This window comes from Urtica dioica, chromosome 3, assembly GCF_054948205.1.
Source record: "Urtica dioica subsp. dioica isolate 48M chromosome 3, U.dioica_male_clone48M_v1_H2, whole genome shotgun sequence".
Taxonomy (NCBI): domain Eukaryota; kingdom Viridiplantae; phylum Streptophyta; class Magnoliopsida; order Rosales; family Urticaceae; genus Urtica; species Urtica dioica.
In genome coordinates, this window is record NC_142758.1 from 4,898,623 (window position 1) to 4,914,181 (window position 15,559).

Below are 15,559 nucleotides of genomic sequence, written 5' to 3' on the forward strand. Positions count from 1 at the left end.
TACGATTACTCCATAGAATCGCCGGTGACGAGCTCAGATTTGTGAAATATCGCCAATGAATATGATGCGTTTCTTTCTTCAATTTTCTAATTATCGTGTGATTTTGTGCGTTTGAAGTTGTAAGGTTTTTTTTAATGGGTTGAAATTGCCAGGAAAACCTAGGATTTGAAGGCAAGACCGGAATCTCGTCGTCTTTCAGAGACGACATCGCCAAGAAGACGAAGGACAATGCATAATCTAACGTCGCGGCGAATTTGACGGCTGCTTTGACCGGGGCGGAGGAGGAGACATAAATTGAAGCGAGGCCGTGGAATTTGAGGGCGAAATGACGGTGACGGAGGAGTAGACAGATATTGAAGCGAGGCCGTGGAATTTGAGGGCAAGAAGAGAGGATTGCAAAACTTCGGTTGATGATCGGAAGGTGGTTTCGTCATCGATCATCATCATCACCACCATTAGTGCATTCTTCTTCTTCTTCTTCTTCTTCTTCTTCTTCTTCTTCTTCTTCTTCTTCTTTCGGTTTTTAGGGGTTTTGTTATTGAAAAGTGGATTGAATCTTTTGAAAGCATGATTAAATTTGTTGACATCTTCTTCTTATTCTTCTTCTTCTTCTTTATCAAAGAGTGGATTACATATTTTGAAAACAGGATTAAATTTTTTGACATCTTCTTCTTCTTTTTCTTCTTCTCGTTTGTAGAACAATGAATTAATACCAAAAGTGCAGTTGATTAAAATTTTGGAAAGTTATAATAATTAAGAGTATATTAGAATTTTTACATTATAAGTGATTAAAATGCAGTAACTTATGAAACCTTGGTTATTTTGCTAAATACAAAATTCATACAAAAAATCTATATAAAATAGTTATAGGGTGATTATTTTACAATTTTCTTTGTCATTTTCAATATTTCTCTCACTTATTTTTACATTTTAAAGCATTTTCTTAGTTTTTTCCGACAATTATTGACAACGTATATAAAAAAAAAAAATTAGATAGAGTGTGATTAATGTTAATTGATTTCATTTTAATACTTATTACTTTATTTCTTTTACGAAACAATTTAAAAAAAAAAGAAACTAAAATCATTCAAAACATAGATTAAAATAAAATATTTAAAAAAAAATTCAAAAATCAATGTGAATTTCGATCTCGAATCGATATTCACAAACTTATGTATAGGGGTGACAATTTACCCAAATCTTATCCGCCATAAGTATGGTCTTACCTAAATAAATGGGTAATTGATATGATATGAGTATTATTCATTAAAGATTATATGAGTATACATATATGGTATGTACTCTATCCATATCTTATCTGTTCGAAATTATTATTATATTTATGAATTTTAAACAAATATTAGTGTACCTATTTATTAATTTAAATATTTTTTAAATTTTTTTATTAGTAAATTAAAATTAAATAAGGAAAGAAATATTCATAAATTATCCTGCATTTTTAGGATTTTGCCCAGATCCAAATATGATAAAAATTTCGTTATAGGGTTAGTTTTGCAGGAACTACCATTGCCATCTCTACTTCTGCGCATAATTTAGGCCTCTATTTCAAGGAGCCAAAAGCCTCAAACAAAATACTACGTCTTATCCATAAAAAAAGAGAAATACATCTTAAATTCACAATTTTCTCTCTCTCTCTCTCTCTCTCTCTCTCTTCTCTTTCTCTCTCTCGGCTCGTCGTTGTGCCAACTCGCACTACTCAACGCTTTCATATTCTAAGTTCCCTCTCTTCTTCGAAAAAAAAAGTTCCCTCTCTTCTGCTGTGATGATAACGCAGCTTCCTTCGCCTCAAACTCTCTCCAGAATTTCTCATTACTCTTCGTCCGAACTGGGCTCGTTCGTCCCCTGATTTCCCCAACTGGGTTCTCTCCATTTCTCTCGACTGTGTATATGGCTTCTTTCGGGTCCCCAACTTTCGTCTCGGAGAGCAAGATCCAGAGCTCGGCGATTCTACTCCGAAACAATGGCTATTACAGGAGACCAAGATTTCCCTTCTTCGCGAATCTTCCAAGAAAGAATCTTGGGCCGAATCCGTTCGAGGGTTTGAGAGGTGTGAATGAGGCCGTGAGAGCTATCGGTAAAGGCTTGGAAGGAAGCGAGGGTCGCGATGAATCAGAGGACGCTCTTCAAGCTACCATTGACAAGAGCAAGAAGGTTCTTGCTATGCAAAGAGGCTTGCTTCAACAGGTAATTTCCAAGAAAATAGTATGAGGAATAATATCGTCTTTCTCCAATGTTGCTTTTATTACATTGTTTGATTTCCTAAACATTAAAAAAAAATAATAAATAAATAAATATTCCGTATAGTCTTACCATTGTTTCATACTTATTGTGGGTTTATGGCGATTAGCGAGTTTTAATGAAGAAGAAAAATGGTAGTTACGTACATTTACAAGGTTTTTTTTATGTGCATCTTTCGTTATGATCAACTATTCAATTTACACCATGAAAGTTTCGAATCTTCAGATCGCTGAAAGAAAAAAGTTGATCTCGTCCATTAAAGGTAGCACGGCTGATTCCGGGGAAGATGTTGGTCCTTACGAACAAGGAGAAGCCTCTTCTCTCGAAACAGATCTGACCGACGATGCAAATGCAATCAGAGACCGAAATGGGAGCGTTCCTTCAAGTCTCTCCAGACAATCTACTAAAGAAAAGGAGCCAGAAAACCGAAACGGACACAGTAAAGATCTCCCTCAAGCCGAGCCTCCGAGACAGTGGAACGATGTTATTTCGACAACGTCTTCTAGCGCTGCTTCTATCGAGAGCAAACAGGAGAAAGAGCCTTCCAAGAAAACGGCACCGTCCCAAGTAGATCCCAGAAGACAGCTAAAGAACACTACTTTTTCCAAATCGCCCCTTCCTATCCGAGCTCCTTCTGGAGCCGAGAGGAAATCCGCGAATGATCTTCCTAAGAAAAAAGAGCCGCAAGAGGTGAAAAGCACTAAATCGGATTCCCTTCCAACTTTTCTTACGAGTGCCTCTGAAGTATCAACTCGTAAGGATGAGAAGAAAATAGACTTGAACGATCAAAATTTAGCTGTTGATCTCAAGGGCGAAGAAGCAAAACCCCCTCCTTTGGCTGGTGCTAATGTCATGAACATCATTATCGTGGCTGCAGAATGTGCTCCGTGGTCTAAAACAGGTGATTCTCAAACCAAGACCATGTAGATTGTATAAAGTGTTTTTTTCCTTCTTCCACGTATTCTCTGGCGTAGTGAATCTGGACATGATTTTTGCTACACGTGTGTATGAACAAAGTAATCCAAAAATAACCACGCTGGGTCTTGGAGATTGATACGTGGAATACTCGTGTCGTAGGTGGTCTTGGAGATGTGGCTGGGGCTTTGCCGAAGGCTTTGGCTCGGCGTGGGCACAGGGTTATGGTAATGTGATTTTCAGTAGTATCTGATCATTAGCTTTTTACTTTCGTTAAACTTCATTGGTAGCAATTAAGAATTAGCTTTTCAAATATTGTTGTAGATAGAATAGAGACGTGAAATTTAATGATGCTTCGCTATGTTTCTTAATGTAGTAGTATCTTATACTATATTTTAACACAACCACGGTCGGTAGCGAATGACTTTTATTTTTTTGTGTGTGTGTGTGTGTGTGTGTAAATCTATGTTCCTTTGTTATTTTCATAGGTTGTGGCACCTCGTTATGGGAACTATGCCGAGCCCCAAGATTCAGGCATTCGCAGAAGGTATAAAGTCGGTGATGAGGTATACAATTATTTTCGCATCAACTCTGGTTATCGAACACCTTATTTAGATGTTTCGTCCCTTTTTGTTTTTTGTTTTTTACTCTATTAAAATTGTCTTTTCAGGATTGTGAAGTAGCGTACTACCAAGCCTATATCGATGGTGTAGATTTTGTCTTCATCGACAATCAAATGTTCCGTAATGCAGAGGACGATATTTACGGCGGACACCGAGTGGTGAGATAACATTTCCTTGTTTTGTTTTTCACGAAGGGTGTTGGTGACTTCTGCTGGAAGAAAATTTGTGTGAGTTACCATCAACAGGAAATCAAACCTAAGTTAGAGATTAAGTACTACCATATATTATAATCCTCCCAGGAACTCGGGTCGTCATTATGACAGGTCTTATCTTGTTCATGTATGCTACTTTTGCCCGTATTGCAGTAAAATTATATCCGGATCTTGGCTCTTTACTCTATTACAGTAAATGTTAAATGTATTATTTCCCCCCTTATACTGTGGTGAACTTCACTAATCTATAAATTCCATCCCGAGTCGAGCTGGACCATATGACTGTTCAATGGTGTGAAATTCTGCTATTTTAATTTCCATTTATGGTGAGCCGAGGCTCACAGGCCTTTAGTTTCATGGTGCAGGACATTTTGAGACGCATGGTCTTATTCTGCAAGGCTGCTGTTGAGGTACGTAGCTGAACACCGGATCTCAGTGAAAAAGAAACGTAATGTAGATCAATCTCAACTTCAAAATATAAATTCACCTAATCGGGTTATTTTGTTATCTCAGGTACCTTGGCACATACCGTGCGGCGGGGTCTGCTACGGAGACGGGAACCTGGGTTTCATTGCAAACGATTGGCACACGGCACTTTTACCGGTGTATCTGAAGGCGTACTACCGAGACAACGGTCTGATGCAATACGCCAGATCAACGCTCGTGATTCACAACATTGCCCACCAGGTAAACACACACACGTACACTCGCGATCACAATCATTATTATAATAATTTTAAGCAAGAGTCGTGGGGGTGCAGGGGCGGGGCCCGGTGAACGACTTCTCGTTCGTGGATCTCCCACACCACTACCTGGACCTCTTCCGACTGTACGACCCGGTGGGCGGAGAGCACTTCAACATCTTTGCGGCGGGGCTGAGGACGGCGGACCGCATCCTGACGGTGAGCCACGGGTACGCGTGGGAGCTCAAGACCCCCGCGGGCGGGTGGGGCCTACACGGGATCATCAACGAGAACGACTGGAAGCTGAGGGGGATCGTGAACGGGATCGACACGGAGGAGTGGAGCCCGGAGGTGGACGTCCACCTGGCGGGCGCGGACGGGTACGAGAAGTACGGCCTCGAGACGGTGGGGACGGGGAAGCCCAAGTGCAAGGAGGCTCTGCAGAGGGAGCTCGGGCTGCCGGTCCGCGCGGACGCCCCGCTGGTGGGGTTCATCGGCCGGCTCGACCAGCAAAAGGGCGTCGACCTCATCGCGGAGGCGATCCCCTGGATGGTGGACCAGGACGTCCAGCTGGTCATGCTCGGGACGGGCCGGCCCGACCTCGAGCAGATGCTGAGGCACTTCGAGGGCCGGCACCGGGACAAGGTGCGCGGCTGGGTCGGATTCTCCGTGAAGACGGCCCACAGGATAACGGCGGGGGCGGACGTGCTTCTCATGCCCTCGCGCTTCGAGCCGTGCGGGCTCAACCAGCTGTACGCCATGAGATACGGGACCGTCCCGGTGGTCCACGGGGTCGGCGGCCTCAGGGACACCGTCGAGCCTTTCCACCCGTTCGACGACACGGGGCTCGGCTGGACCTTCGACAGCGCCGACACCGGGAAGCTCATACACGCTCTCGGGAATTGCCTGCTCACTTACAGGGAGTACAAGGAGAGCTGGAAAGGGCTGCAGAGGCGAGGGATGACTCGGGATCTCAGTTGGGATAAGGCCGCGCAGAGTTACGAGGAGGTTCTCGTCGCTGCCAAGTATCAGTGGTGATTCATTCTTTGCTCGGAAATGTAATAAACGAGGTGTAACATACTTCTAGCTTTGAAAAGGAAATACAAATTTCGGGTGTAGATATTGCTTTTTTTTTATTATTTTTTTAACTAGCGCAGCTGTTTCACCGTGAACAAAAATAAAAAAGGATTCATGGTACTAACGATAGCAAATGGGATGAAATTTAAAATAGGATGTTTTAGGAAATAGGGACCGGAAGTAAAACTGTTTTAATATAGTATAAATAAATAGAATGTGGATATTACTTCCGACTTTTGTAGAACCAAGTAATGCTGTTCTATGTTTTTTTTATCGTCTGTTACACTAAATTTTTTTGAAAAAATTGTGTAAAATAGTCATTTTAAACTTATTGATTAACAAAGGGTCAAGCGGCTATATAACCAAATAGAACTTAAGCTTTTGCAAAATAGTCATAATTTGTCAACTATAAGCAAACCAGCTAAAGTAAGATTAATCTAGGTTGGATTAAATTTAATCGCAACGAACTATAAAGACATAATGTAAGGTTTATGACGGCTGGATTAAAATTAATCGAGGCATGATTAAATTTAATGACAATCTAGAAATCGAGGATCTGAGCAGAACCGAAACATCTCCTTTTTCGGCAACGCGATTCTTGCGTCCTCGACGCTCGCGATGTTCCCGATCGCTCCGTCGATCTTACCTCCTGTCGGACTCTCCGTCACGGCGGCGGAGGCGAGGAGATCGACGGGGATTCAGGAGTGGATTCGACGGCAGCCCCTCATCCACAGCAGCCTCGCCGCCCTGTTTGGCCGCCGCCGGAGCACCCTCTTCCGCCGCCGCCAGAGCAGCCGCTGTAGCATCGGGCTCCGCCGGAGCCGCCTCTTCATCAGCCACGATCGAACGTGTTCTGTTTGGGGAAATTGTGTGAGGACCGTGTTTTGTTTGGGAATTTTGGGGAAGGATTTTTGAATTGGCTATTTTGCCTAACCTAATGAAACTATGGCTATTTTGCAAAAGCCATAGTTTGAATTGGCTATTTCATGCCATTTTTTCATTAACAAAATAGCCAAAGTTTCAACTTTTCAGTAAAATAGCCAAATTTACGTTTTCAAAAATTTTTGACAGTCAAGATTAATTTTTTTTTTTTTTACAATTATTATAAGTAATTTATCAACTTCCAAAAAATTAATCTTGGGATCAAAAAAATTTTGAGACCAGATTATTGCACATTTTGGCTATTTTGCAAATTCATAACTTTAAATTGGCTATTTAGTTACATCATCCTATATTTTTTATTTAATAAATATATGACCATGTGGCATAAGCGGTAGGTCTTAACAAAGTGATATAGCCATATGATAGTTTAATAGTGTGATAATCATAAAATTTTCAGCCCAAAGTCCATTGTAAAAAATTAAGTCATATTTGTTGATGTTGGACTTCGTCCTCCATTTACACGCAATTGTTTAGGCCCAAATTGGAAGCAATTCGGCCCAAACCCATGATATTATTCCATTAAGGCCACGAGATGGACACTGCATACACTCAGCTGAGGTCCCAAAGATCGATTGAACTGGCCGAGCTGACTTTGGCAAAAGCCAGCTCGATCCATATTCACGAGTTCACCTTAGCGAGGGTTAGCTCGCTCAGCAAACTTCTTAACCGCTTCCCTGGAGACTTGGACAACGCACATCATCCGCATTTTGAATCCTTCAACTGTTCATCCCGAACCGGATCAGAAGAGATACCTGGCCCCCAAGAGACCGACATAGCCCGGATCTAACGCACGACGTGGCCCTAGAAGACCGAAGCTCGTCAACCGCCTCCTGCAGCTATAAATACAAGATCATGAAGCATATTTACGCACGTACGTCTTGTCAATTTTACTATCATGTTCATCTTGTGTTATTGAACCCGTGTCTTTTAGCGTACAACCTTTTGTTAATCATTTCGAGTATCCAGAATCACCTTTTGTCTATTTTTTCTTCCTTACATGTTTTTTAATTTGTTAGTTCATAATAGGATTTAATCTCGTTACGAAATTATGTGACCCATCTCTACAAATCCAAAACGACCCATCTTCAACACGAATAGTTGAGACTGCTTTGAATTGATTTTTCACGTCAACAATTTGGCGCTGTTTGTGTGAATCTTATCAGGTATCCTCACTCTAAGATTTGAATCCCTTTTTTCCCAAACATTTTCACCCGATCTCCTTAGACCCTTATGGCATCCCCACCACCTTCGACCCCTGCATCTGGCTTGAAAATGATCCCCGAGTTGAAATCCATCTTAGAAGCTCTCATGGAGAGGGCTGCCCATCTGGATCTCTCTTATTAAACCGTAATGTGTGAGGTCTCAGCAATCTCGTCGAAGTACAACACACTGGAATCTCGCATGGATGCGAGTAGAATCCCTTCAGCAGGACCGTATCTGAACGATGGCTAAAGTAGTAGGCCGGGAAGGAATCTCCCACCGGGTGTTCGCTTGGGTTTAGCAGAATTCGAAATTACTCCGGATCCTAAAGAGATTGAAATCCAAGTCAAACTCCCCCTCTACCGAGTGAAATTCTGCAGCACATGCGAACTCCAAGAAACGGGCATGCCCGAGCTAGAGGCCTAACTCTAGAGTCGATCCTAACGCGAAAGTTGCTCTCCTATTTCGTAATGATACGAGGCAATGAGATAGGGATAAAGTCACACGGTGGTGTGCGGGTCGGAGCTTTCGCCCATGAAATTGTGGGAACCCTCACTTTTTCGAGGAATAAAGACGATCAATAGGTGTGGACTAAAGCTGAGAATGGGATATTCAATGTTAAATAGGCATATAATGAGCTTAGCGGAGCTTCTTTTGATCCTAATTCGACCATGTGGAAGGAAGTGTGGTCTATTTGGGTTCACGAACGACTCTGGCTCTTTCTGTGGAGAGTGGGGAGAATGAGTTTTCCGACTGCGATCAGAATGGCAATATGCGTCCCGAACATTGATAAATCGTGATGGATCTATGGTGGGGAGGAGGAAACGCTCTGGCATTTGTTATTCTTGTACAATGTAGCCAAAGCATTGTGGTTTGATTTGAAAGTTGGAAAACAGTGGGTCACATCGGCGACGAGATCTGATCTTGAGATTCTGGAAGCCCTAATAGCGTGTAACAGAGAGGTGAGAAAGAGGCTTGGGTCGGATGAGCAATCGCAATTATGAAAATTGTTTGGCCCCAAAAGAACAATCGCGTGTTTCGGGCAAAGAATACGTCGTTGGATAGACTGAAGGCTCAGGTGTTTATCCTCGTCTCGGAGATCCAGGGGGCAAGTAGTGACAACTTCTCAAGGCACTCAGATATAGCATGATAACGGCGACGAGGCTTCTCAGATGGATCAGGCCGAGGCACAATGTCATCAAGCTCAATACGAATGCGACATTCGCTGATGGCGTGGTTACGGTAGGGATTATTGCACGAGACTCCGACTCCAAGGTGTTTTGGATGTGGGGGAGCAGGGTGAGGGCGAGGATGGCTATCGTGGCAAAGCATGTGGGGGTGCTCATGGCGGTCCAGCTAGCTAAGCTTCGCAACGACCGGAGGATTTTTGTAGAGGAAGATAATAAGGTAATTATGGATGCACTTGGGAAGTGTGTCCAAATTGGCCCTTCTACTCCCACTTATGAGCTTATTATTTCTCTGATTGTTAAGTTCGAGTTTTGTAATTTGAGTTGGGTCTCCCGGGGCCAATTTCTGGGAGCTCACCGTCTATGCCAATGGGCAAGACGATTTTTAGGAGATGGTTTTTGTGTACCGAGGGATGTCCAGTTCCTTGTGCAGGATGTTTTCGAGGAGAAAGTTGTTATTATATGAGATGCATGGGGGTACTCTTTCTTTTCTGCTGCACCGGTTCGGAGACAGAAAGGTTTTGAGGAGACCATTTTTTCCCTTAAATAGTGTGAATTACTACATGTAACATGCTTGGTGCTTATAGTTTAAAATAATAAATAAAAATAAAAACAACATATTTAGTGTTATGTTCAAATCTTTAAATGCGCTTTTTGCAATCACAGGATTTGTGCTACAAATTCTAAGTCAGACTTGTTAATAATGGGACTCAAATTTTAGCTATGAAGACAAAATCACTTCGAATATAAAAAAAGATATACGAGTAGCACTAATATAAATGCAAAAATAATCAGAAAAAGTGGTTTTATTATTGCTTCGTAAACTATACATAAGATTGAGCTCAAATACTTTTGAATATAGGAAAGATTTGCAATGAGTAAAGCTAAGGTATGGTCCGACAAAATCAAATCCTACCCTCGAAAAATATACGCATACTTATTTATTTTTTAAAGGAAATAAGTACGGGTGAACCCTATACTCATGAATAAATTTCCTTACCCATTTTATATGTATTGTGGAAGAAAAAAAATGAACTTAAGATAAAATACTTGAAATTCACAAGTCCGCCAAAATTTGTTAGAAAATATCAAAATTAAGCTCCATATTAAGACTAAATAAAACGTAATCAATGGCAATGCCAACACGATAGATGAAAAGACGAAGAATACCTCCCATTTATATGTTTTATTATATTTAAAACTTATAACTATAATTGTAATTTTAAATGGGTTGCTTAACCATGCCCTTATAATTTTTAATGGATATACTACCCAAAATCTATTTACATGGGTAAAACTCTACCTATGTCGGGTAGAGTCTCGGGGATCTTGTGGGTAAAATTATCATTCCTACCTGAAACAAGATGGGTTTGAATTATTGAAAAATAAAATAACAAAAAAGCCATGTAATGAAAACATGCCCCTCAACGAGAATTGGGAGTAGCTTTCATGTTTTGCTTTGCAATTTCTCCAATTCGACTCGAACTCATACTCTTTATAACTATCGATGAACTTGTATCAGCTAGCGTTTGTATAACATTTTCTTTTTATGATTACTCTAAATGAATTTCGTTGCCAGTTAGCAAATTTCTCCTCCAGCATAAATCATTCACGCCATTACCGAATTACTTATGTTTACAAACCATGGAAGTACAACAGAAAAAAAAAAAGAACAAAGCACAGCAGGATATTATTTAATTCTTTTTTTTATATATATATAATGATATAGAAATTATATTATTCAACAATTTGAATGGAAAAAAAAAAACAGTACATGAATCTTTAGCATTTATATCCCTCTCTAGGTAAGATTTATCTCATCGCTAGAGGGGCTCGTAACTTTGTCCAAATGGAATGAGCGTCTCTCGCTTGAACTGCAAACAAGACCGCGAAGGAAAGATACCCGCAAGACCCTCAGAAAGACAACCCTCAATTGCACATTGAGACTTGGAAGAAGAATTCAACTGAACGCAATTTGAGTTGTAACTGTGCCTTCTGGTTTTCATCAAGTCAATTGGAGGTTTGTACGATATCGGTTTACTTCTCTTGAAACTCATTCCAGGACCAAGGTTTGTACTACTTGGAAATGTGTTTATTAAGGACACCAGATCATCAGTTTCCATGTCATCGACAGACTTCCTCTTTAACCCCGGTATGCTTTTCAACCCTGAAACAAAAGGAACAATACCATTACACTCATATACTGAGAAATAGGACTGAGCTCAATGAGTGTAAACATTTATGCACCAGGAAGTGAGTCATCACATGAGCACGGATGAGATTCCATATCATCATAATTTTCCATAGGTCCAGAAATCCTGCAAGAATACCCATTAGTTTCGGCAATACTCGGAGCTCCAACAACTTTTAAGTACTTATTTCAGCATAGAAACAAATGTCCTGACTAACCTGTACATATGCTCGACAAAGTCATCTATTAAAACTGGCCATGCACCTGAAACCATGACAAGAACTTCTGTAAACACAAGATGCATAAAATAAAAAAATAAAAAATAAAAAAAGAATACTGATTCCAAACTTTGGATCAGTATACTGAACTATATAATGTCTGAATACTATCCTACTTATAAGATACATCAAGGTATTCAGTTGGTTTTTATAATCGGTTCCCTCTTTTGGCGAGACTTTGCCCCTCACAGAACGCCCCCATAAATGGGTTCGCGTCTCCCTCTCTCTCTTCTCCTGGTCAGGTGGAATGGAATTTCGGTTTCCCTAGATTTTTGACGAATAGAGAATCCTGCGAAGCGGCTGGTTTGACAGGTCTTTTGGAAGATTTCAAGATTTGGGAAGGTCTCGAAGATAGACGTATGTGGCTGGGTGACGAAGACGTTTTTTCTGTAAAATCTCTGGCTGAGGACCTATCTCCCGCTGCATCTTGGCCCCGCGTTCTTTACTACGACGCTGTGTGGAAAGCTGCTGCCCCAAATAAGGTACAGTTTTTTGCATGGCTGGTGGCTATCAAGAGAGTAAACACAGCAGATCGTATCCAAAGATTGAATCCTCATCAGTTCCTGTCGCCGAGTTTCTGTCCCCTTTGCCGAAGTGCGTCTGAAGATGTCGAGCACCTTTTTCTCAGGTGTGTGGTGGCTGCTGACTTGTGGCAGTGGTTCTTCTCGAAGCTGGGTATCGCTTTCCTTCCTACCTCTGTAGAGTCGCTGCTAAATTTATACGAGTCCCCAGGATTTAGTTTGAAAAGGGCAGAAGCCGCCAAGACTGGGATTTTGGCGGGTCTATGGGGAATTTGGAACACTCGGAACAAGGTTATCTTCAAGGATGAGAGCTGGCACTTCCATAGCTTAATTGACTCTCTGAATCATTGTATTGCTTTGTGGCTTTTTTCTTCCTGCTCTGAGTTTAAGTCTTTTTCTTTGACCGATTTGGCAAGGGATTGGCCCAGTGCTCTGTAATTTTCGTTCTTTTCGGGTTTATGTTTCCCAGTTTTGAACTCCTTGTATTGGTACTCGGCTATGCCGTTTTAAAGTATTAATAAAGTCCCGTTGTTTCTTTTAAAAAAAAAATAAGCTACGATAGATCATTGTCATACTTGATTTTTATTTGATTTTTTTTCCTGTGAAGAACTTTGCGATTAAAGAGAAAACAAATCGATCAAGACTCAAAGAATGAAAATGTAGAAAAGATCAAAGGGCATCCACGGGTAGCTGAAGCTCTTTGATTATGAGGGATTTGGGCTTTTAATTGAAATTGACTCGAATCGTGACAGATCCTAGAATTTATTTTAGACAATAATATTCATTGATAAACTGTCCTACTTTATTAAAAACCATGAAATTTGAACATCCGATAAATGTGCCCCAATCTGGAATGAATTTAAGGACAGTGAATTTAGTACCTGCGGGATCATAACCTTTCAAATTTTCGTGCACACATCGACTGAAAGCTAAAACTTGCCTCCAACTATCCTCAGAGATATTGTGACGCTGATTTTTCTACAAGGATTCCAGAAGATCAGTTAATCACACAAAAATATTAATACCCTGGCACTCAGACACTCGCATAAAAACTTCTAACAAAAAAAATTCTGTTTCGTACTTTCACATCAGTTTGTTGCCTTTCATAAGACATTAGGGATCATATCATAATTGCATTATCTGTAGTTTCTTTCGTAAGGATTTGTGTACTTCGCATAGCAAACATAGTCATACCTCAACAAAGTCACACCACTGATTAAGCAATCGAAACCGTCCAGCCAAAACTATTCTCCACGCACCAACTGCCTTCTTTACAGCTACAAATAACGAGAGAGAAAAATTAGATGATACACAATTATCTCCCCAATCACGTCCATTGTTATCTACTGTAATATATATATATATATATATATATATATATATATAAATACATATAACATATATATATTATATAATATATATATATATGATATATATACTATTATATATAATATAATATATACATTATATAATATATATACTAGAATTGAGACCCGTTCGTTGCGGCGGGGTAATTACAATGTAAATTCTTTTTTATACTCAAATCAATGTAAATCAGACGAGTCGGGAATTATACAAAATTATTATACCATTTTTTTAGTGAAAAATATACCGTTGACGTGGGATTAACTTTGGAGAACCAAAACTCTAGTCTATCATTTGGCTTCTCTTAGGCGGTGGTATCTATTGCGCTCAGGCTCAAATTTTTGGTACTTCCTTACGACGCGTGGCTTTGTCTAACATTTGTCTTAGTCTCATTTAACCAAACAATTACTTGGGACAAATGATTGGCTGAAGGCTAAATGAACTCAAGGCTTAATTAAGAAGCAGAGCACTAAGCGAAAATCTGATTGGACGAGGCTTATGAACAGTGAAATCCACCTTTAATTATAATACTTAGGTAGATATATACATAGACTATACTATACATCAAGTCAATAATCTTAATTATGACCCAGAAACTCACTGATATTCTTTTGACCATTTTCACGGCAAATGAAGTAAACAAATCCATAAAAGCGTGAGAATTCAGAAAAATCTACCTGCAAAGGATAAGGCAGGGTCAGGTAAAGCCCAAAACAAAACATGTCAGCAAAATTGACAATTGTAATCGAGCTAAAGAGCGACATAGTGTTAATGCTACCGTAAAGTCAAGCAATGACATGAGCTTGCGAATTTCATCAAATATTGATCTCCTGTCAGAGAAAAGCTGATAAATTATAAGCAAGACAAGTTATGTTTATGGTGCGTGATGATCATTCTCTTGAAATCAATTTTCTTGAAGCTATATAATCAAATTTAAGTCAAAAGAAAAAAATTGAACACCTTGAATCTGCAGGTAAACTCAACTCTACCAGTTGTGATAACTGAGCCAAAACTTCCCTGGAGAATTTGGCATTTTTCATTTCCTCATTACTGATGCAACCTTGTTGGCTTTGGAAACCAAGATTCCCTGATATAATATCTGGAAATATAAATCTGATACCAGTTAAACCAACCCCTTTGAAAGTTCACATTCTACCCATTGATACATTACACAGTTTATATTCCTAAACTAGAAACAAAAACATTAGCCAGTTAATAATCAAATAAACTAAGCAGAAAAGAAGACGGTACTTCACCGAAATACAGGTCATTGCCACTTTGCCAAACAGCGAAATCTAATATGCATATACGTTTCGTTTCCGGTTACTCTTTGACAATCTTTAAAAAAGATTCATTCGTCTCTTTCCCATTGAAAAGAAACTCAGAAAAGTTCAAACTAAGATAATATACAACTGTACAGAAGAAAAGAAACCGAATTACAGAAATTAACCAATACTTTGATCGTATACACAACCTTTTCAAATAAAGCAGACTTTCAATATATCCTTTAAACCGTTATTATTCAACAATATAACACCGAATTTTCGAACGTACGCGCTCGTATAATCAAAACACACAAGAAATTACCGCAATATCGGCGATAAACCAGGAGAATATCGAAGCCATTGAACCCCAGAGAATCCATGGAGTTCAATCGGAGCGCAGTTCGGGAAAAATCGAAACCCTAAAACATATGAGAGAGAGAGATTAATATGCTTTCACGTCTGTTCAGCGGTGAAAGTAATTCGAAGAAAGCTACATTTAAAAATATATTTACAGCGGACCAGAACGGATTTAAAATAGTCTCTGATTAAGGTAAAGCAAAAAATATTGTACATGTATTCGCTCAGAATTTGAAGGCTTATCGTCTGATCAACGTAATACTTTTTTGGGGGTGTAAGAATTTGACGGTTCGAGACGAAAATTAACCTGCTGGACCCACAATTGTCACAACCGGAGCTAGGAATAGGGATGGCAATTTGACCCGTTACCCGCGTTCCGGCCCGTTACCCGGTTTATTCGGGTCGGATAATACCCGTTCTTTTTGGGTAAACGGGTAATACCCGTTAAGGTTTTAACGGGTCCGGGTACGGGTAACGGAATAGC

The 15,559-nt window shown here is 40.1% G+C and overlaps 2 protein-coding genes across 5 annotated transcripts; one reads left to right on the forward strand and one right to left on the reverse strand.

Moving 5' to 3' along the window:
* The first annotated feature begins 1,660 nt into the window (after positions 1 to 1,660).
* Positions 1,661 to 5,810, forward strand: SS2 (starch synthase 2). Its single transcript, XM_089609000.1, has 8 exons — positions 1,661 to 2,205; positions 2,485 to 3,160; positions 3,337 to 3,401; positions 3,663 to 3,740; positions 3,845 to 3,955; positions 4,375 to 4,419; positions 4,523 to 4,696; positions 4,771 to 5,810. The coding sequence occupies exons 1-8, from the start codon at positions 1,909 to 1,911 to the stop codon at positions 5,728 to 5,730; spliced, it is 2,406 nt and encodes an 801-aa protein (XP_089465126.1). The 5' UTR covers positions 1,661 to 1,908; the 3' UTR covers positions 5,731 to 5,810.
* Positions 5,811 to 10,685: 4,875 nt separating this feature from the next.
* On the reverse strand, positions 10,686 to 15,347 carry AAR3 (defective in cullin neddylation protein (DUF298)). Of its 4 annotated transcripts, none has more exons than XM_089610021.1 (10): positions 15,290 to 15,347; positions 15,041 to 15,137; positions 14,414 to 14,552; positions 14,232 to 14,283; positions 14,055 to 14,130; positions 13,283 to 13,365; positions 12,970 to 13,066; positions 11,508 to 11,553; positions 11,346 to 11,416; positions 10,686 to 11,265 (listed from the first exon to the last, which is right to left on the reverse strand). In XM_089610021.1, exons 2-10 carry the CDS (start codon positions 15,096 to 15,098, stop codon positions 10,922 to 10,924), a joined length of 966 nt encoding a protein of 321 aa, XP_089466147.1. In that variant the 5' UTR covers positions 15,099 to 15,137; positions 15,290 to 15,347; the 3' UTR covers positions 10,686 to 10,921. The 4 variants fall into 4 exon arrangements, with proteins under 4 accessions (XP_089466147.1, XP_089466148.1, XP_089466150.1 ...); XM_089610022.1 differs by lacking the exon at positions 15,290 to 15,347 and adding an exon at positions 15,213 to 15,231; XM_089610024.1 differs by lacking the exon at positions 15,290 to 15,347 and having other exon boundaries at positions 11,364 to 11,416; positions 15,041 to 15,196.
* Positions 15,348 to 15,559: the final 212 nt, after the last annotated feature.

Coding starts and splice junctions, on each gene's coding strand:
- AAR3 (XM_089610021.1), bottom strand. CDS start 15,098: ATGGATTCTCTGGGGTTCAATGGCTTCGATATTCTCCTGGTTTATCGC. Junction 11,554..12,969: donor GAAAGGTTATGATCCCGCAG/GTACTAAATTCA, acceptor TCATGGTTTCAG/GTGCATGGCCAGTTTTAATA. Junction 11,266..11,345: donor ATGTGATGACTCACTTCCTG/GTGCATAAATGT, acceptor CTTTTGTTTCAG/GGTTGAAAAGCATACCGGGG.
- SS2 (XM_089609000.1), top strand. CDS start 1,909: ATGGCTTCTTTCGGGTCCCCAACTTTCGTCTCGGAGAGCAAGATCCAG. Junction 3,161..3,336: donor TGCTCCGTGGTCTAAAACAG/GTGATTCTCAAA, acceptor CTCGTGTCGTAG/GTGGTCTTGGAGATGTGGCT. Junction 4,697..4,770: donor TTCACAACATTGCCCACCAG/GTAAACACACAC, acceptor GTGGGGGTGCAG/GGGCGGGGCCCGGTGAACGA.